The 20,474-nt window shown below is 48.8% G+C and overlaps 2 protein-coding genes across 3 annotated transcripts; one reads left to right on the forward strand and one right to left on the reverse strand.

Annotated features, from left to right (window-relative positions):
- Window positions 1-1,152: 1,152 nt before the first annotated feature.
- On the reverse strand, window positions 1,153-13,240 carry NKIRAS1 (NFKB inhibitor interacting Ras like 1). Its single transcript, XM_084282802.1, has 4 exons — window positions 13,207-13,240; window positions 12,238-12,549; window positions 6,524-6,765; window positions 1,153-4,036 (listed from the first exon to the last, which is right to left on the reverse strand). Exons 2-4 carry the CDS (start codon window positions 12,329-12,331, stop codon window positions 3,797-3,799), a joined length of 576 nt encoding a protein of 191 aa, XP_084138928.1. The 5' UTR covers window positions 12,332-12,549; window positions 13,207-13,240; the 3' UTR covers window positions 1,153-3,796.
- Window positions 13,241-13,362: 122 nt separating this feature from the next.
- On the forward strand, window positions 13,363-17,854 carry RPL15 (ribosomal protein L15). 2 transcript variants are annotated; one of them, XM_084306783.1, is made up of 4 exons: window positions 13,363-13,451; window positions 14,222-14,403; window positions 15,421-15,557; window positions 17,499-17,854. In XM_084306783.1, exons 2-4 carry the CDS (start codon window positions 14,232-14,234, stop codon window positions 17,802-17,804), a joined length of 615 nt encoding a protein of 204 aa, XP_084162909.1. In that variant the 5' UTR covers window positions 13,363-13,451; window positions 14,222-14,231; the 3' UTR covers window positions 17,805-17,854. The 2 variants fall into 2 exon arrangements, with proteins under 2 accessions (XP_084162909.1, XP_084162910.1); XM_084306784.1 differs by having other exon boundaries at window positions 13,380-13,451; window positions 14,219-14,403.
- The last annotated feature ends 2,620 nt before the right edge of the window (window positions 17,855-20,474 follow it).

Genomic DNA, 20,474 nt, shown 5'->3' on the forward strand with positions numbered 1-20,474 from the left:
GCCTGCCTCTGTTTTGGGAAGACACTTCTGGACAAGTATATGATGAATGACAACTCTTTCATCTGCTGACTGTGTAGGTGTTATTGAGGCTGGCACGGCCCATGAAGAGGTGACCTGCTGCAGAATCCATGCTAGTTACTTTTTAGCTCCAGTTTTCACAGCATTGGCTTTTCAGGAGTGGTGTATTATTTGGAAGTACGGCTGCAAGAGTGTAAGAGATTTGGAAGGGAAATGAGCGGGAGGTAAGAGGAAGAGAATGTCTTCATGGTTTTCTAATGGAGTGGTCAATTCCCACAAGAAAGAGGAGAAAGAATAGTGTCCGGGGAAGCCAGCAGAAGACACCTTCCTTAAAGGAGTGTAAAGGAAGCATAATGTGTAGATCCTTTAGCTACAAAGATTATCTCCTAGAGACATAGTGTTTACACTGAAGTGTGTGGCAATAGGGTAGTTAGTTGTGAATACAGCATTTTTGACCGCTCCCTTAAGGTAAAGGCCGGAAGTACAGATTCATTTTCACATGGCAAGTACTTCACGTTGCGACATTCTTCCAAGTGCTATGTGTCCGGCTGTTCTCTCAGATATATGTTTGTACTTCAAACTGTGTGTATATTTGCTTTATATACTTCTCTTCCTACCTATAGAAGAGATCAGATCTAGTTTGCTCCCAAGTGATTTAAGTACAGATCCCCTTCCTTGGTCAGGTGGTTGTGGGTACTAGTATGTTAACCTCAGCTGCTGGACAGCCTTCGGTTGTCACAGCCCTGCTTCAGTGTATGAGCTCCCTCAGCTGTCTGGCACAGCCTAGGAAAATCGGTGGTGTGTGGTGATGTACTCCTGGTACATCACACCAGGAGTATCTCTGGGAAGGGACTTACATCCTCACACAGTAGAGGGGAGAAGGAAATGAATTTAAGAGTAAGTGGCCCCATCTCAGTAGGTTTTCGTCTGCTCCTTGCTTTGTGCTACCAGTGCTTGCCAAATTAGATCTTGAAGCTGGCAGGGGAGTTGGAGCTGATTTGGGGTTGACTGGTCAGAGCACTGTGTGTTCAGCAGGACAAAAGTGTAAGAGAAACAGAGAAAGGAGATTCAATTTACTGATTTATTTATTTTTCTTTTTATAATTATTTTTCTCTATCATCTTGTGAAGGGACAGCCTAGCTTTACAGCAGGTAAATGACCCGAGTGACTTAGGACGCATTCAGTCAGTGGAACAACAAAGAGCAAAATACACATGCTGCCCATGCACTACTACTGCATACCCTGTACGGCTGTATTTTACTTATTGACACTAGGTAAAACTGCACTACAATGAGTTTCATTTTGACTCAGTACCAGCCACTGCGTGCAGATGGTTTGCAGAGGAGAAACGACCATTTCCATCACAGGTATGGCGTGGTATTTAGAGCAGGCAATTGATTTGAGTGAGTGCTTAAAAAGCATCGGAGTAAGCCCGTGAAATAAAATGATGGGTGGTGGTTGTTTATGTGGATGTCCAAAATAATCTAGAAACGAGTTTAACCAAATCAAAGATAACATGTCTGACTTTACATAACCCATTTGGAAACACAGTCTTAGTCACTCAGAAGATCCCTTTTCCTTTTGCCTTTCTTGAAATGTTGTCAAGTCCTGAGTTGTCCGGGGGGGGAGAGAGCAAGCTGATCTCACATGGCATGGCCCCAGCAGCCTGCGGTGACATCGGTCTCAGCAGCGGCACTGGCAGCGAGTCTGCGGGGCGCAGAATTGGGCAGGAACCAGTCAGTCGTCTCTGTGCCTTCCATCTCCACACGTCGTAGGTTAATTCTGACTGGCTTTGCTTGTCAACACTCCCTTGGCTCAACAGCCAGCCCCGGTGACAACGTGCAGCTAGCAGAGGTCTCTGGTGTTTCGTTTGCTGTGCAGCTGAATCAGGTCCCCTCTCGAAGAAGGGTTCTGTGGAGCTGAAGGGGAGGAACGTCGCCAATTCCTCGGTGAAAGGTTGCAGCAAACAGCTGAGCTGCTGCTGCTCTGAAGCCAGCCCACTTCCCAAGCACGCAGGCAGGTTGAGGAGTCCTCTGGGTGGGGAGAAGCCTCGAGTACACGTGTGTTTGGTAGGAAATGAGTGAGAAGGGAGTGTTGTTCTGCAGCATCGCTGGGGACAATGACTATTACTAGCCAGGTTGGGGGAGGTCGTGCTACAGTGCTTACTCAGCTGCTGTGTTGCAATGGGAACAATTGTATGTTTCCAGCAGGGCATTACAGCTGCTTGCTCATTTGTAATTGCTCTCTTATCTGGCTTGATGGCCACAGCAATCCAAACTACATTGAGCAAAGCACATAAACAGTTTCGTCTGCCTTCATTATAAATGTAGGAATACTTGCTTAATTTTTAGTGGATTGTACAGTTGCTCTGACATTAGTAATGCCGGCAGTTCATTTGCTAGTATTCAGGAAGAGCAGTGCTGTAAGCACACGGCCTAATTTTGATCATTAAGCACACTTGCTGTTTAGCAGCTATGATATGACAATGCAAATGTTGCTTGTGGTTTTGCTGACTCACAATGAAATTCTCTATATTTGTTCAAAACAACATTAATTTTGTGGAAAATTAGGGAACTGAGTACTTCGGTTCACTCCCTTGCCCCACTCCTGCCCTCTAATACAAAGAAAAGCTGGTCTCAGTGTATTAAAGTGGTTAGAGGCCAAAAGCTGGTCCCTTTCTGGGAACAGTCGCTCTGCCCCTTTACAGTCAATTTTGCGTAGCGTGCAGACAGACTGAGCTAGGATGGCAGATTTCTGCAGCACAAGTTTACCTACGCAGAGCTCCGAATGCAGCACGTAAAGCTTTTGTAGGTAGCCCCTTCTCACAAAGCAGTGCAGTGCTTCGTACCAGCTGTTCTCTCACCTGTAGCTTTGTCCTGGCCGTGGGTTGCTGCGGCTGGGCAGGAATATTGCACAACCCGCCACGCAGAGCCCGGTGAGGTACCTCCTGCTTACAGAGTTGTTCCATATAATTTCTGAGTAAAATTATCACCTGTGTGAATGTGACTGATTTGCACTGGACATGCTAGGACAAAACCACGTTACAGCTATGCTGTCCTTCAGGTCGTAGTTAAATTAATGAGTGCTGTGAGAGCTTTTCTGGTTTGTACAAATAAATTCCTGAAGCTACTTGCCAGACTTCACTGACAAGCTTCACATTAGGGTTGATCTGCTCTACGATCTCCTGCAAGATTTCTTTTTACTTTTTTTTTTTTTTTTCCTTTCTTGTTTATTTTACAGACACTGCCAGAACTTCAGCAGCTAAATTTGCTGGTATTTCTTCCTCTTGCCCTAGCACTCCTGCAACAACACCCTGACCTGAGCCTCCTGCAGCATCAAAAACCTCTGTAGCCAGGGTGCTTCCTGTTTAAGGTCAAGGTAAAAGGCCTGTTGCCGTGTCAAATATACCCTCTCTCCAAATTTAAAGCTTCATTGCAGCTAGTACTACTTGTGACAAGAGGCTACGGATCTGCAGGAGGAGTGTTCCTCACTATGGCCGTATCAAGGGACAGTCAAAGCCCCTGCTGAAGGGATGACCACCTGCCTCTCTTGCCCTCCCTGCTCCCCCCTGCTCGCCCTTGTTGGAAGGTGACTCCTAGCCCTAAGTGCTTTTCAAGGCTTTTGCCATCAGTGACTTTTTCAAGGATACCTCTCAGCCATAAGCTTGCTGATTTTATTGCTGAATGAGATTATTGCTTTAAGTGAAATCATGTGCAGCTAAAGGCAGAGATAGGATTTAGGCTGTCACCTGGCAGCAGCAGACAGCATTAAAGGTAGCTTAGTTATCACAGTTATTCCCTTTGCTCTTCCTTCCAGGCAAGGGGAACGTTGATTTGTTCTGGGACTGGGAGAGCTTGCTGGCTAGGTAGGTGAAGGGCTCAAGCAGCGTTTTCCGGTCTGTCACGGTCACTTCCCACAGTCTCACTTTCTCAGCCCTTGCCCATTGCTGCGCCGCTTCTGTTTCCACTTGTCTTTGCTCCAGCAGGTCGGTTTTGTTTCCCAAGACGATAACTGTTACCTACAAACAGAAGGGTGAGCTTTACACAAACAGTATCCACCATTGGCAGTGCCTTTAAACAGCAGGCAAGTAGCAACACAGCTCAGACCTGTCCCTTAACTTACTGCTGGCTCAAGGTAAGCTGAACATAATGGGGAAGTGTAAGGTCTGGGATTCACACTGGCCTCGTCTACCTGTGGCCTGGGAGCTGCCTTTAATCATAGGACGTGCAGGACTCTCCCAGCCCAGGGGGCTTCCCCTGCCTGCAGGTGAGCTGAGCCACCAGAGGGACCTACGTGGACAGCCTTCAGTCCTGACGGGGTGGGAGCAGCACCCGTGCCAGCCTGCCAGAAGCAGTCTCAGGAGCTGCTGGTTAGCTAACCAGGGCAGCCCTTCAGGTAGTTCTCCGTGGCTTCTCTATCACCAAGACGCTGTAGTGGAGCTGAGCTCGGTGGCTTGCCCTCTGCTTCTCTTCTGAGAAGTGCTGCATGGAGAGCTGGCCACTTCGAGTTACGGTTCCTGCTTATTTTAACTTAACCACTTTCTAAAAACGTTCTAACAGCATCAGCTGATAGGGGAAGCCGTGCCTATATTTATAGTTCAAGGCCCTTAGTCAAGCTGCAGCCTCCTCTCTACACTCTGTTGTGGTTTGGCAATGACCAAGTGATAAAGTCCTCTCCTGCTGAGCATTTTTTTTCTTTGCTGTGACCACACCTGCTTGCTTTTTCCTCTTCATCAGGCTGACTACAGCGTGGCTCCTGTTTCTTTCCATCTAGAGATGTTTCTCCTGTTCTTGTGCGGTCTGAGGCACCCTTTCTTTTCTATAGCAGCCCATGATGTACGGATAGATATTTTTCCCCTTGCAAAGCCTCTGAATGAAGCTACAATCTTCATATACATTTACCACACACTCCAGCTGAATTTTGCCCATGGTTGAGCTCCATCAGTACAAGAGAACACAACCTTTATTTAGTATAAAATTTGGCCAGACTTTAAGGTGTGTGCTGAAGAAGCCCCACAGCCATCAGAGCTTGCTGTCAGCTGCTGCATGGCAGAGGATTCTGCTGCTCCACAAGGCGAAGTCCTGCTGGCTCAGGGGCACTTCTGTATGTGGAGATGCCCCCTGAATTTGGTTAAGGCTGTGTTCCAGCACAGCCCAGAGTTTAAGGCTGCTGGGGCTATCTTAAGGACCCCTGATTTGACCTTCTACTTGCTTCAAAGAGTATTTCGTATGGAATAGAAATCACAGGAATGAAACATTTACCCAGCCTACAGCAGGCACTGCTATTTCAGCTATGTCACCCCCAGTCAGGACCACAGCTTTTCAACTCTCCCGAGGGACAGACAAACTGCCTGCTTTCTGAAACACCTGCGTGCAACGAGAGAGAAGACTTCTGGGCAGATCCCCGGGCAGACATCCTGCCGGGGCTGCGACTCCCTGTCTGCGTTACAACGTGCCATAAAGCAATAAATCAGGGTCCTCGCACAGCACACTGCCTGGCAAAAATTTCCTGCTCATCCGCCTTTCCTCGCCCTGCGGGGTAGTCACGACTGGCTGCCGTACCCCTGACATACGTGACAGCCTGCAGCTCGCACCAGCCCCACCACCTAACATACCTCTCCTCTGACTGCATTTTCGGCTGGCTGCTGTCAGACTTGGAGCCTGCCTCCCTCCACCACCCCGTGTGCTGCGAGTGCTGCACAAGTTACGCTTTGGAAAGCCTCTCCCCACCATTATCCGATTAATTCTTTATGCACCTCTTTTTTTTTTAACAGCATAAAACAGACATTTGGAGAGCCGTAGGCTCAAAACATTTAGCAGGGAAAACTACTAGAGAATGCAAAGATACTGTAAGAAAAGCCGTAATGCTAATGCCACGTGCACGTTATATTTGTTTAGCTAAGCTGGAACACTGTCAGCTGAAAACACTAGCTGCTTTCTAAGGGAAAATAGAGCAGTCATTTCACACAATTGAATTGATTCAATATGGTTGTTAAGATACATTAAAGCCGTTTTGCCAATTGACTAATGTCTGGGAGACCCGCTGTCAATTACACCAGTTTGTAAGCCATCGAGTACGTGAATACAAAACAAACAAAGATAATGCCCTTTGTGATATTATTCTGTGCACTTGACTTCCCGTGTACAATACCTTAAAAAAAAGTAAGAACTGCACTGCTGCAGACCATATGTTTTATTAGTCGTAAGTGTACTGACGGGTGCATTCAGCTAACTGGATTTTAGTTGCAGTAGAAGCAGAAAGGGGAAAAAAAAAAAGAAAAAAAAAAGCTTTTTTTTTTTTTTTTTTTTTTTCATGAGCTGCATGGCATGTGAATTAGGCTTCCCCAGCATGAGAAAGCTCCCTTTTGCTGGATCGCCCAAGGCTGTAGGTACGTTTGTTTTCCTTACTATGCAAGTTTTACAGGAACAAAATCCGTGCTTTGCAACTTTGCTTCCTATCGCTGATATGCCAATAAGCCACGCAGTTACGGCAACCACGCGTTTACCTCCTTTTTATCTCTAGAGACATCGATCTCTTTTTTGAGCAGTTCAACTCTTTGGAAGGCTTCGAGGCTGGTCACGGCATACACGAGAACGAAGCCATCTGCGACGGAGAAGTAGTGCTTTGGCAGCTCGACGCCCTCCTGCAGACCCCTGGTGTCATAAAGCCGTAACTGTTCCTTCACACCCCGGTCTGTCTCCACGGACGCCAGGTACACGTCTTCCATCGTGGCACCCTCTTCTAAACCTGTTGTAAATCAAGCAGGAAAGGTCATGCTGGCATAAGCACAGCAGCGCTGTACTGATTGCTCGCAGTGCGGCGGAACTTTACCCTGCAATAGGTTTCAGTGCCTATTTTTCCAGGGTGATTTGGCCTGGATGCGACCTTGATTGTCGTGCCCATGAAGGGCTGTATCCGCAGATCGCCACGCCAGCTATTTACAGTAGTGCCACTGTGTAAATACAATCATCTAGTATACGAGCACATGATTACGCCTGTAAAATTAATCTATACAACATGTAAATGCAGGATGGGATAAGATAAATGGCTCTTCCCTCAGGTTTCCCAACCTCCCGCCGCCCATCGCACATGCTGCAAAGGGGCCTGCCCAAACATAGCCTTTGGGAAGAATGGCCAAGGAACACCAAACAGGCAAGTACTAACACCTTGAGCCTCATACTGAGCAGGATTATACTGCAGAAGAATAAGCCAAAAGAGTAGTTCTGGCAATTAACGTGCATTGGTGGTACAACTAACCAACGAGTGAAATCAAGCCAGAATGGGAAGAGGATGTTTGCATGCAAGCAAAGTTGCACGATGTATTTACCCAAATACACAGTGAGCTTTTTCCATCCCTTAGGGATTTAACATGACTCAGATTTGCTAATAGGAGCAAGCTCATTTACTTCAGGGCAAGAGCACACACAAGGTAACAAGCTTTCATGTATACCACCTGCTCCATGGTAACTATCTGCATACTGGCTCTCCTTCCTTCCTTTCCCCATGGTAAACGTGAGGTACTATAAGGTACCTTACTCTGAGCTAATTAAAACTATATTTTCCACGCCAAGCCTGGAAACACGTGGATCTCCTTAGCTTCATGGTCACCTTGGATGCAGGCCCATAAGGTTACAACAGGTCCCAACAAACTATGCATAGTATGGTTGGGTTACTGTCAGAGGCAGTGTTAAATATTCATATCAACCCTCTTTTTGTCTGCCCTGCATTCCTGTATACACGGACTGCTTGCTGGTGCAGGGCTACAGCCGTGAGTACTGCATTATTCTCTTTGTCTGCCAAAAAGGGACTACATTAGCGCATTGTTTATGAAAACACAAGGGATTATCTGGCCTGCGAAAATAAGGATTTTGCTATATTCAGTGACACAGTATTCAAAATACTTTGCCTTGACAAACAAGCTAAAGAATTCCACCCACGCGCATCGCTCCCTGTGATGTATGCAGCATTCCTGTGCAGGAAAGTGGCACAAGCTGTTCTTTTTGCCCCTCTTTGTGCAGCCTTCATAGATCAAGCTCTTACTAGGTTTGCCACAAATTAATTTATTTTGCCTCCAAATATAGCCCTGCTAACGTGCAAGAGCAAAACTAAGAGCAGAACAAAACAAGAGAAAGGGTGAACACTCACTGTGGGCTGCAGAATGTGTCAGAAGGGCATTTTTAGAGACTGAAGTAGGTCTTCTGGATATAGCCCTGTGTTTTTTCTTGCTCTGCTTCATTTCATTGTGCAGACAGGTCAAGGAAGTATCCAACATCAGTAAATATTACTTTGGCAAGAAGGAATGAACTACAAGTACCTAAGTTTTCTGTTTAGGACTCCATGAATAATGCTGGGCAGGTTTTTATCATCTAAATGCTGCACTGTAATTCAGTGGTCTTTAACATATCCACATTCTTCCGTGACAGTCTCTTCCTAATGGCAATAAAAGTAGCAGTGAAAATTATGTCTTTTAACATCCCTCTTGAAAATGGAGAGGAAAAATTAAGACCTGCGAGGCAAGTCAGCAGAACAGAGCGACAAATTTTGACATTAAATGGCAGAGGGGAAGACCTGGAAGTCGTGCACCAGTACCAGTTTCCAGAGGTGAAAGTTCACCTATATACACTGAGGGAGGAAGCACAATATTTACGTTCCTGCTTAGCACCATCCCATACCAACACTTTCCTGATCTCCATTCAAAGGTGAGCTGGGCAAGTGGTACGAGCAGCAGAAGTGACCAGGAAAGCCCAGTGTCCGTCACCACCCCGTCCTTCCCATCACTGGCATCTCCAGGCCACCTTGGCTACCAGGATGGGCGAGGGCAGCTTCTGCTGGCAAGTTCTGCCCTGCCAACTTGAGTAGGTTTTTCCTGGTGGAGAGCACTGCCATGGGGCTTTGCTCTCTCTCTCCTGCCACCAGTTTTTCTAGGTTTAGAGAAACATATTTTGAAATATCTCCTCTTGTGGCACAGAGGAACAGCCAGGTGGAACCAGCTTGCAGGTCCAGAAGTTGTGAGGGAAAAGGGGAGCTAACAGGGCAGCAAACAATCTCCTGGTTTCTTTGGTAAGTAGAATAAAGATGTTGAGGAGAGAAGGGAGGAGTAGACAGGAGACAGATGCCATTTTCCAGCACCTTTTTAGCTGGTGCAAGCCCTGGGAAAGGCAAAAAGGTCTTCATCTAGGTTACCAACTGCTGCCACAGAGGAACTGCAAGGGGAAGCCTCAGTCATAAATTGAGTGGTGTTTCAGCCCCTGGTGGTTTCCTGATGAGGACAAGAAAAGGCTCGATATACTAATGAACACTGCAAAGCCAAGCTAGGCAAAGCAAAGGTATTGCAAATACTACATAGAGCAAAAGTTTGAGACATGGAGTTTCAGAAGATCCCAAGGGACTGTTTTCACTACATAAATGTAGTGAAAACCTTGTGTGTTCCTGAGTGCATTTGAAGATCTCAGTCTCCCATAACCTTTCCCTCCCTCTTCCCTGCAAAGAGCTCCTAAAACCTGCCATTCCTTGCATTTTTACAACTCCAGCATGACAGACTTTGCTTACTTAGATCTCAGATGACTGCGTATCAGAGGATCCATGACTCATAGAAGAGTTGGAGAAGCCTTTGGAGCTGGACAACAGGAGCTGATCTATTTAGATTTAGCTGCTACTTCAAGTATTGGTGCCACCAGCCAGCAGCCACGGTTGTGACCCTCAGTTACATACATTCAGCTCCATCTTCACACATTTCTAAACTTCAAAGCTGCCTGCAGCTCTGTCAGGAGATAGTTTGGATTTGAGAAACGAAGGTCTAGGAATGCGTAATGTGGAAGTCTTCCATCCAAAACCCCAAATCCCTCAAGCTGAGACCAAGTGAGGCAAATTCTCTCTCAGTATGGGTTCTGATCACAATAGCATGTAGTGCTTTTACTCCCAGGTAGTTAGACGATCTGAAGTAGCTGCTCATGAACACAGCCATACCAGCTATTTATGCAGTCAGGAGGCAGCGATAAGGGAAATAGCATTTTCTACTGGAAGAGTTCTCATCTCCTCTTTAGCTGATAAGCTCTGCCATGGGTTGAGGCACCAGAGGCATTTCAAAGGCAGAAGGAAGACCCCCTTATGAGCCATCACTGAACAGCAGCACTGTTCAAGGAAAAATACCTACAGCCTAGCACAAAGCCAAACACTGTACATCGTTGCTCGCATGCTACAGGGATGTGGATATTCCCTCTTCAGTGCTATTCCTCCCTCCCTAGTATTTTTTTCCCTTTGAGTTCAAGCAATCTTTGTGCCTTTGCAAGAGTGCTGGCTGCTGGCCATGTAGGGACTTCATCCATGACAAGCCAGGGAGAGCTGAAGGTGTGATTTTTTTTAGGAAAACCGCCGCAGTACCACTGGGTGTACAGCACCACCACCAAGCACACAGCCCAGGGCATGGGCTCAGAGCCAAGGGCTTTATATAGCAGCATGAAACCTCCGAGGACACAAATCCCGACCCTGATGGCAGCTGTACCACCGCTCTCTTTTGAAGGAAAGTCAGCAGGAGGCACATCAGCACCGACGGAGGCTCATGCCTGACCAAGCACCAGGAGGAGACCCCGCCATCGGTGCCTTGGACACCTCGGCGGATGACGCCAGGCCTTGAGCTCCAAGCCTGCAACCAAATTTAAGCACACCCCTTGAATCACAGCGAGGAGGCCATGGATGCTGGCATGTGTGTCAGCCCTGCCCTTGGAGCAGCACCAGAGCTGCAGGAGTCAGGAAGCAGTTTTTTGATACAGGTTTTGGTACAGCTCGTGCCCGTGTCGCCGTGCCACCTGGCTCCAAACGGGCGGGCCTTCAGCGCCCGCGGGGCCTTCTCGCCTCCTGCCCGATGGGCCAGCAGCCAGGAGGTGTTTGTCTGCTTTCGGAAACCTGGGTTGAGACCTAGTAATAGTGTTTTAAACGCAGAGGGGCCATCCCTGCACTAGGATGGCTCCCAGGGGCAGCTCTGCCAGAAGCACGGAGGCGCAGCAAGCCAGCCCCAGAGCACCTGATGGCGCAGGCGGCTGAAAATCCTCCCTGCTGCGGCCGCTGATCAGAGCACGGGGCAGGAAGCAACAAAAGGCAACATGATTTAGGCAGCGTGGCCTTGCTCACACTGCTTGAGAGCCCTAGAGCACCGCCTGGCCCGGGGATGACGAAAATCAGGGCAGCAGCAGAGGGAAAAGCCCGCAGCCCACAGGTTTTGCAGTGTCGGTGCCGAGAGCTCCGCAGGGCTATGCGCACGGGTCTTGGTAAGGTGCTGGAAGCAGATGTTGCTGCAACGTTAGAGGAAATCCTCCTCTTAAACGACAGCATTAGCGCACAGTTCTGTGTCAGGCTGTGCCAGCAAATTCCTCCCGTCCACACATTTTAAAGGCACAGTGCCTGCCAAGCACCCTGCTCCAAACCCCAATATTTATCCAGAGGCTCATCCCAATGTTTAATTTAATTCACTGGCCCAAGGAAAAGCTACTAGTCCCTTGGCTAGGCATCCTCTGTCAAGCCCCTGTGATTCACCCCTGGCAGAACAATTCACCAGCCCAGTGACCGCTGCCCTCCCTCTAACACCCAGGCCAGGCAGGAACAGAGGGAAGCGAGCCAGCTTTGCCCTCAGCCCCCTTCGTTTGTGCACAGCGGGGCTCTGACATCCCGTGCCCCTGTCCCAGGTCTGTTTTCCACAGGAGGATTTATCTGAGAGCTGGGAAGCTCAGCCTTTGAAGTCCAGAGCAAACCACAAGATCTAAAGCAGAGCTGTTTTTCTTTCCAGCTCTCTGATTAAGTATTAGCCAAAACCAAGCCAAATAAAGTTTTGAGAAGGTGGGACAGAAGTTTAAACAATCTGTGTGAATCACATGATATTATTTATTATTCTGGCATTGAGAGCATCCTTCGGGGAACAAGGTATTTCTTATGTAAATGGGCAGCAAGCGCATCGTCTGCTTTTCTCTTTGGTTCTTGTCGCACACTCCTGGTTTTTTGGCATGGGCAACATCAGGGCAAGGGCTCTTCCCACGACCAATTTAAAACTCGGTAAGGGACTACGAGCCTCAGGAACTGCCCAGAGATGAACCCAGACCACGCTCATTTCCTCCATCACCTCCGCGCAGCTCGTGGCCCTGGCTTACCGCTCCGCGGGGCCCGCACAGAGCAAGACTCTGGAAAAGGAAACAACCCAAAAAAAAAAAAAAAGAGGTAAAAATATCTCACCCACGGTGTGCTTTCCGTAGAGGAGCTGCTCCAAAATTGCGGTTTTTCCCACCGACGCCATGCCGCACACCACCACCTTGTAGCCCTTCCCCATCTCTCCCAGGACAGCAGGGCCAGCGGAGGGGTGCTGCTGAGCACGGGGACCCACAGCAGAGCCCCAAAAGGCAGCGGGAGCCACCGAGGCGCAGCTCCCTCCCCAGCGATGGTATTTTTAGGACTTGGGCTTCCTCCCACGCCACTTGTAGGGTTTCAGGCTGCTGCCGTCGGTGCCCGGCTCAGGCGCACAGAGCTGAAGGTTTCACGGCGCAGGGGCTGGAAGGAAAGCGTTAGGGTCACGGGCACGGGAACGGGAAGGCCGGAGAGGGGTTTGGGGTCTGGTGTCAGCCAGCCTTGGTGGGGATGGGGCTGCCCTACAGGAGCAGGGGGATGAGCGGGGCACCCCACAGCTGGGGGGGGCTTGGTGGGACCAGGTACAACTGTGTGAGCCTGGTGCTCTGCAATGGGAGGGAAAGGGGAAGGGGAAAAGGGGAAAAAAGGGGGAAAAAAAAGGGAAAAGGGGTCACCATGCAGCTGGGACAAAGCCCCCCTGGCACCAGGCCCCTTCCCTGCTCCCACACCCCGCTCCCTGCAGTGCCGGGCACGGGGTCAGGAGGGACACGAGCGCCTGGGGGTGGGGGCTGACAGCAGCAGCAGGGCTTCCCCTTAGGATTTACCGTTTCATTCATTTTTATTATTATTATTATTTATTATTTTTCACATGTAGGAACCCCAAAGCGCTCCTTTTTGGGGGATGGCTTCCTCAGGACGTGTTCATGCCAACCCCTTGCCCCAACCCCTTCCCCCAACCCACCCAGGGGCTGCTCCAGAGGCCGCCCCCCCCCCATTCCCGCCCAGCCCCCGGCCCCCGCCGTGCCCGCGCCGCGCGCGCCCCCGGCCCCGCGCGCCCCCGCCCCCAGCGCGCGCGCGCACCTGGGCTCAGCTTCCCCCGCCGCCCCCATTAGCGCCGCGCCGCGCCGGGCCCCGCCCCCTCGCTCCCATTGGCTGGCACCGGGGCAGGGGGGGCGGGGCCGGGTTGGCTGCCGCGGAGCAAGGCCCTCTGAGGACTACATTACCCATCAGGCGCCGCGCCCGCCCGCCGGAAGCGCGGTGCCGCCGCAGGGGGGTGTGGGAGGCGGGCCTCTTCCTTTCCGGCGTGGGGCGCCATCGGGTGCGGGGTACGTCTGCGCTCGGCCCGGGCCGCCATCCGCCGCCATCCGCTGCCATCGGGCCCCATCCGCAACCATCCGGCCGCCCGCGGGGCTCGGCGGGGCTGCCCGGCGGCCGGGATGCGGGCCTCAGGCCGGCGGAGGGCCCCCGGGCTGCGGGAGGGCGGGGGGTGGGGGTAGGCCGCGGGGCGCTCGGTGGGTGCGGGGCGCCGGAGGTGGGGAGGGCCGCAGGGGGCCCGGAATGGAGGCTGGGGGTGGGGAGGGGAGGGCTGGGGCACATCAAAAGGTGCAGCGAGCTCTGGTTTTGGATGGTGAATTGGGTGGTGATCTGATGGACTTGGGTTTGTCTCTGCGTGCTGCTGGGGTCTGGGTGCTCAGCGTTTAGGGATACTTAAACCACGTTATGAATTAACATCAGGGCCCTCACAGTCATGCATCTCGTCAAAGAGCGGCATTCACGGCTTGGTTCAGGTGGTGGCTGTCAGTGTTGGTGACATTTCAAGCACGTGAGGCATCAGCTCCTTAACTGTGCAGTTCGATGCTAAAGAACACGTGAAGTGGAAGAAAATTCCTCAGAACTGCTGTGTGTTCTACTGCAGACTGGGAAATGGGAGCCAGCGTGTTACCAAGTGTGCCAACAATTACAAAACAGCACCCAAGCATACTGTGTGCCAGCAGTGTTACGTGCACAGCCTCATACTGCACCATTTTATGGGAAGACATGCAAATTCAATATGTTAATTACTGCCCTCTTTTAATTGATCTCTCGATCTCAGCAGGTAGCCAGCCATGGGTGCCTACAAGTACATCCAGGAGCTATGGAGGAAAAAGCAGTCGGACGTGATGCGGTTCCTCCTCCGCGTGCGCTGCTGGCAGTACCGCCAGCTCTCTGCCCTGCACCGCGCTCCCCGGCCGACCAGGCCAGACAAGGCTCGCAGGCTGGGATATAAGGCCAAGCAAGGTAATGAGATGGAGCTACCACGTTCCTGTCAGCCTGCTTCCTTCCTTAACTGATAGCAGAATGCCAAACTCAGAAGCTGGAACGCCGCTTGAAGTCTCCTGGATGAAATATTGTTATAAATGTATTAAATCAACAGCAGTGCCTACATCCCAAACCTTATTTCATGTCATTCTAAGTTCATGCCCCCTGTGGTCAATTAGGCAGATGAAGATCAAGTGGATCTTGACTTCAGTTCTTGCTCTTGCGCTGTTATTGCTGCAACGTTGACCAGTGCTTTTAGCACAGTAGATTTGTGGGTGTGGGGGTTCCTTTCTCTGGCCAGATTTTGTCACCAGTCTCAACAAGTTAGCTGCCTTATAGCTGCCTGGGCTTGCCAAGGTTAAATCAGTTTCTATCATCATTAGGAAAGTGAGGGAGCATTAGGGAGTGAAACAAACTCAGGGAAAGTGGGCATCCATCTGTAACTTGAGCAGATCTTCAAAGAAGGATGCTTGTTCACCATGATAATAAAAAAGTAAAGAATCTAAGCCTCTGTTATGTTTGTGAGGTTTCCTTTCCTCCTTTTTCAGTGGTCAGGTTTCTGCAGGGTTTATGGATGGCTTGTGCTTCAGTGCCTTATCAGTGCTGCTGTCGCAGTGTAGCGTTTCTAAGGTGACTGCTTTGTTGCTTTCTTGGGATGAGGAGAGTTTAGGATGTTTTTTTTGTGCGTGTTATCATATAGCTACAGCTGTTCTTAGTTCATATCAAAGCGCACAGTGGAAAGGTGCCTTAAACTCTGGTTTGGAACTAGAAAGTAGTCACAACGATACATCATTTACGTTATTCAGTCACAATGGAAATAACAAAAACACCCTACGCTAGTCACCGAGAGTTGTAGGTTTTAGCAGCTATTGGTACAGTGACCTACTTTTTTGCAGCATTTCCTGTGAAATGTTATGGGTTGGAAACGCAGTATGGGCATTAAGTTGCCTCACCGTAGTTTGCACTGCCTGCACTGACAGTCACCGTTTCTTTCAGGGTATGTTATCTACCGTGTCCGCGTTCGCCGTGGTGGCCGCAAGCGCCCTGTCCCAAAAGGTGCAACCTACGGCAAACCCGTGCATCACGGTGTGAACCAGCTGAAGTTTGCCCGGAGCCTCCAGTCCGTAGCAGAGGTGAGTATTCTGGTTACTGCTCAGAAAACAGGGGTTACGAAGGTCATGCCTAGTCTGTAAAAATGGAAAATACTCCGAGACAAAAATAGTGACTGTTTTCTGTTAGGTAGAAATCTTGAATGCTGATAGCAGGAGAGCACCTGGATGTTTTGAAAAGCGGTACTGAGGCAAATGCTAAAAACTGTTCCAACTTTACAGGTAGCAGGTGGCAGAAGTACTGCTGAGGTGGTTTCTTGAAGTGTGTTCCTCTTCCTGAAGTATGGCACAGTGTGTGCAGGGAAAGACGTGCTACTAGCATAAACTCCTGTAAAACCAGGGGTTAGGCATGAGGATTCAAAATGCAAATACAACAAAGAGCCTGACTTGGGTCATTGGTAAATCCTGCCGTTACGTTCCCTACCATGATGTATGCATCGCCAGCTCTCGGCAAAGGTCCTTCAATGAAGTACGAGCAAGTTCCTCTCTTAAAGCCTGCAGCACCTGTTTACGTAGTAAGAGTGCTGTGCAGTGTACTGAGCTGTGTCGTAGGATCTGAAAACAGCATGCCAGCAACAGTCTAATTTAAAAAATCAAAACAAAATACTGAAAATGGAAGCTTTCATTCAGGGCAATCTTCGTTAAATTTCGCAGTGACACAGCAAGAGTAGTGATGAAGGGCTGTAGCTCTCACCTATGGATAAAACTCCATGGCTTAGAACAGCACGAGTCTGCGCTCTGAAAAAGAGGCATTGAAAAAGAATGAAGACTGCTCCTTGTCTTTCCATCATTAAGCAGAGCATTAACTCTATTTTAAAACAGAGGTGATGAGTTAAAACACAGAACTGTATTTTTAAATAGAGCGTTCACGGTGTGCTCTTCATATATGCCATTCCCAGATGTCTGATGGCTAATCACATGCTCGGTTGTGATGACAGCTCGTGCAAGAGGTTACTGACCCTCTGTTTTAGTCCAAAAGCTGGCTTGCTTTCTCCTGGAAGTCTTCTATTCTTCGGATAAAACTATTCTAGAAATGCCAAACCGTGACTGTAGCTGTCATCCCCAAATAGAAGCTGGTTGAGGGCGGGAGGTATTTTAATGTTCGGTATGTGTCACTGCCGTGTGCTGGAGTAAAACAAGGACTTGAAGAAAATAAACTTCGTATTCAGGAAACAGTCAACTAAGGTTTGGGGGAAGACGGTACTAATAGGTTGGGATCACATTGGGATAGAAGATGAATGGGATCTGTTGGTTCGTACTTTCCCACGATGATGATAAAATCCTGGGATTAAACACACTGATAGTGTTAAGTAAAATAAGGAGTTTTCTTGACAGAAGAGGCAGATTGAGTTTCAGAACTTGCATTTTCTGCTTAGTTTCCTAAACTCTAAGACTGTTTTCTTTCCAACCACAACCGAGGATAGGAATAGTGGAACTTGCTACATCAGCTGTTCATATTTGTTCATATTTGTCAGCATGTGCTTAGGTCCTGCAGAAATGTCTTCCTCTCCTGTAACTTCGGATCAGTCTTTCGTAACTTTCCACAAAAGATTGTTCCATGGCCCCAAGTCTACCTTGTGGTCTTCATCTCCACCCTGAAGTTGTTTTTCACTCTGTGTATTTACTCATTGGGTGCTTCTGTGTACAAAGCAGTTCTTCTCTTTGTCAACCAAACGCCTTCCTCATTACATTCTGTAAAACCTGTATCACTAAGGTATTCAGCATTTTTTTGAATACAAATTTCTTTGGCCAGTACTTTTTTCTGGTGTTTTTGCAGCCAGAGGTTGTACAGTTTGGGGGTAAGAGGAGGGGAAGGTTCACTTGGGGCAAATTGAAAATTCTAACACCTACAAAATTTTAGGTTTGAGTTACTCATCTCCTTCTGCATGTTATGCAAGTCCTTCTCCTAAGTTGTATCCCTGCCTCCTTGTTTTTATAGCCTTTCACGTAGATTTTTTCTTCCAGGAGCGTGCTGGCCGTCACTGCGGGGCTCTGAGAGTGCTGAACTCCTACTGGGTGGGAGAGGATTCCACGTACAAGTTTTTCGAAGTGATCCTGATCGACCCCTTCCACAAGGCCATCAGGCGCAACCCCGACACGCAGTGGATCACCAAGCCCGTCCACAAGCACAGGGAGATGCGTGGCCTGACGTCCGCTGGGCGGAAGAGCCGTGGTCTGGGCAAGGGCCACAAATTCCACCACACCATCGGTGGCTCGCGCCGCGCTGCCTGGAAGCGACGCAACACCCTGCAGCTGCACCGCTACCGCTAGTTCTTGTAAACACAGCGATCTAATAAAGCTGAGCGGGTTCTTGAATTTAACTCAACAGTGCTTCTGCTGCTTCTTGTCTTACGCGGAGAAGTGTAGAGCTCTCCGGGAGTTCAGTTGTTCCCATATTTTGAAAGTTCTTTTGAAAATGTCATTTGGTATTTGTGAAAATTCTAGCCCCCGAGCCTAGGAGCCTTACGATGAGCTTCACTTTGGATAAGGCTGTGCAGTGTGAGTTGAATGCTCTATGGCTTGTCCACGTTCTTTTCTTTTGCTGATGTGAGTATATTTCTTCACTGCCCGTAGGTGGGAGTCACTTTCCTGTGTTTAGACCGAAGGCCTGCTTTGATCTTGTGCAATGAGATGTAAACTGAAATTGCTAGTTTATTTTTTACAGGTGATTAAATACTAATGACAATTTTATTTTATTAGTTCTGTTTTTTTGTATGTCTTCAGTGCGAAAGCAGCTCTTGAGCCTGCGTATCAGCACACATAGGCGAAACCACCTAAGCACAGGATGGAAAGGTGCAGCTTGCTCTGTTCGTTGAGGTGTGCAGTGTTTTAATATTTACTGTAGTGTAGGTGTTACGCAGTTTGTACGGTATTCCAGGCCACTCATTTTGTATTGGAGACAGTATCTTAGATCTGCCTTTTGATACCAGAGAACACTTCTGCGGTGTTGAAGAGCAGCATTTTGATTTACTCAGCACGCTCGGGTGTTGAAACAATCACATTCAGATGACAGACTGCTATACATGAGTGTTACAGGCTGTGTTTTGAGAACTTAGTATGACCTTTCAGCATGAAGTTAACTTGTACATACACACCGAGAGGAAAATAACTGCAATTTCTGGTAAATTCACCTGTGCGGCTGTTTTAGCTTTCACAAATTTCATACCACTTCCATTGGGTAGTGATAGGAGAAGGGATTGTTAGAAGGCCTAAGAAGTAGCTTGTTTTTTCCCAGACATTCAACTTGGGTTGCGTGGAAAGGACTTAAAAAAAAAAAAAAAAAAAAAAAGTTTTGGGACTGAAGTGTCCAAGATTTCAACTGAGAAATTGAAGAACCTAACTCATTTGCTCTGATGGGTCTGTTTTTCAGGAGTATGATCTGAAGAAGAGGCTTCTTGGCAGTGTGTTCTAGTCAGGAAGAGCTCAAGAGACAAATCCTTTCTTTGATGCCACATTTTGTTTGGCTCAAACAAGAAAAAAATCAAAGGATTCTTCTGTAGCTATGTTAAAAAGTGCTATCTGCTCCTTGAAAGAAGGGTGGTTTTTTTTTTTGTTTTTTTTAACCTTTTGTGTGTGGGGAGGACCGAAGAGCAAATTCAGTGAATGAGACCTCCCTTGAACGTGGAGGGGAGCTGGTGCTTCCCTGTATTTTAAGGCTTAAGGGCTTAAAAAAAACCACCGGTGTGCGTGGTGCAGGGAGAATCCTCAGTTAACCTCGCGTGAGCTTTCCCCTCACATTCCTTCAGCATCTTGAACTCTAAAATAAAGGGCGGAAAAACCCATCCCCTTCAAAGGGTTCGTTCAAGTCTTGTGATGAAGATGCATGTGAGGGCATGGTATGTACCGGGCAGGCGAAGTAACCTGAAGCAGGGGGTATTATTTTCAAGGGAAGCTCAGAGTACGTACAGCTCATCTCGGGTCTCCAGGAGATCAGGTTGCCCTAGCATCTCCTCACCCTGGGTGTTGTGCTTGGGGTTGGAAGGAGGGGGAATTACAGCACAATTTTTGTGTGAAGACAAAAGGCAAATGATCCCCTCTTATTAAAATCTGAGAAATTAAAACCCAGAACACCGAGGACATTTTTTTGGGGGGTTGTCAGCTAGGGAAACCAGGCGTAGAGGGGTTATGTGATCCCTGCCTTTCATAACTGATGATTTTTGAGCCTGTTGTGCAAGTTCAACAGAGACTGCCAATCTCTGTTCCTTACGGGTTTGGTGAAAATCAGTGAAGTGAGACTTCACAGTTGTCCTGGGGAGAGGAGTTCAGCCCTACTTGTACTCGAGTTATACTCACTGCTGAAATTTATGAGACACCAAGGAATTTGGTAAATCGTTTCCAAGCCATCTGCCTCACTCTGCTTGCAGGACTGCTTATTTCCCTCTCCGAGCAGACATCTACTCTTTTACCTACTCGCCCTCCGAATGGCAACACCACCTTTTAGCCCTCTTTCCCTTTGTAGCACTGGTTCGGAGGGTACCGAGCCCAAACACCCGGAGTGCTGGAAGCGCTGCTTCAGCCACGCAGAGGCAACCTGGAGCCCAACTGGTCTCCGTCCCGGGGCTCTGAGCAAATAACCAACGTGTTGATCCAATTCTCCTCAGATAATTGCCTGCAACGTGTGGCTGTGCAGAAGGATGGAGAGCCCGTGGGCTGCTCTTATCTTCGTGTGTCAAGCTTCTGAATCAGCCCCGATTTAGCAATTACACGCGGGTTGCGAAGTCTCGCTCCCTGAAGTTAGGAAGTGCCGGGCTGTGCTGCTTATGCAACCTTCAATTCGGTGGCTCTCGTGCTCTGAGCTAACGTGCCAGGAGAGGCCTCAGGCAAAGCCAGGACGGGCACCCAGTCCGGCTGGGCCCCTTCTCACTGCCTGAGATTTGAAAGAGCCTTCTTTTCTTCAGTATCAAGTGATATTCAGCAATAACGTGCATAATTAAAGGCTCT

Source organism: Netta rufina (genome assembly GCF_964035555.1).
Source record: "Netta rufina genome assembly, chromosome: 2".
NCBI lineage: Eukaryota > Metazoa > Chordata > Aves > Anseriformes > Anatidae > Netta > Netta rufina.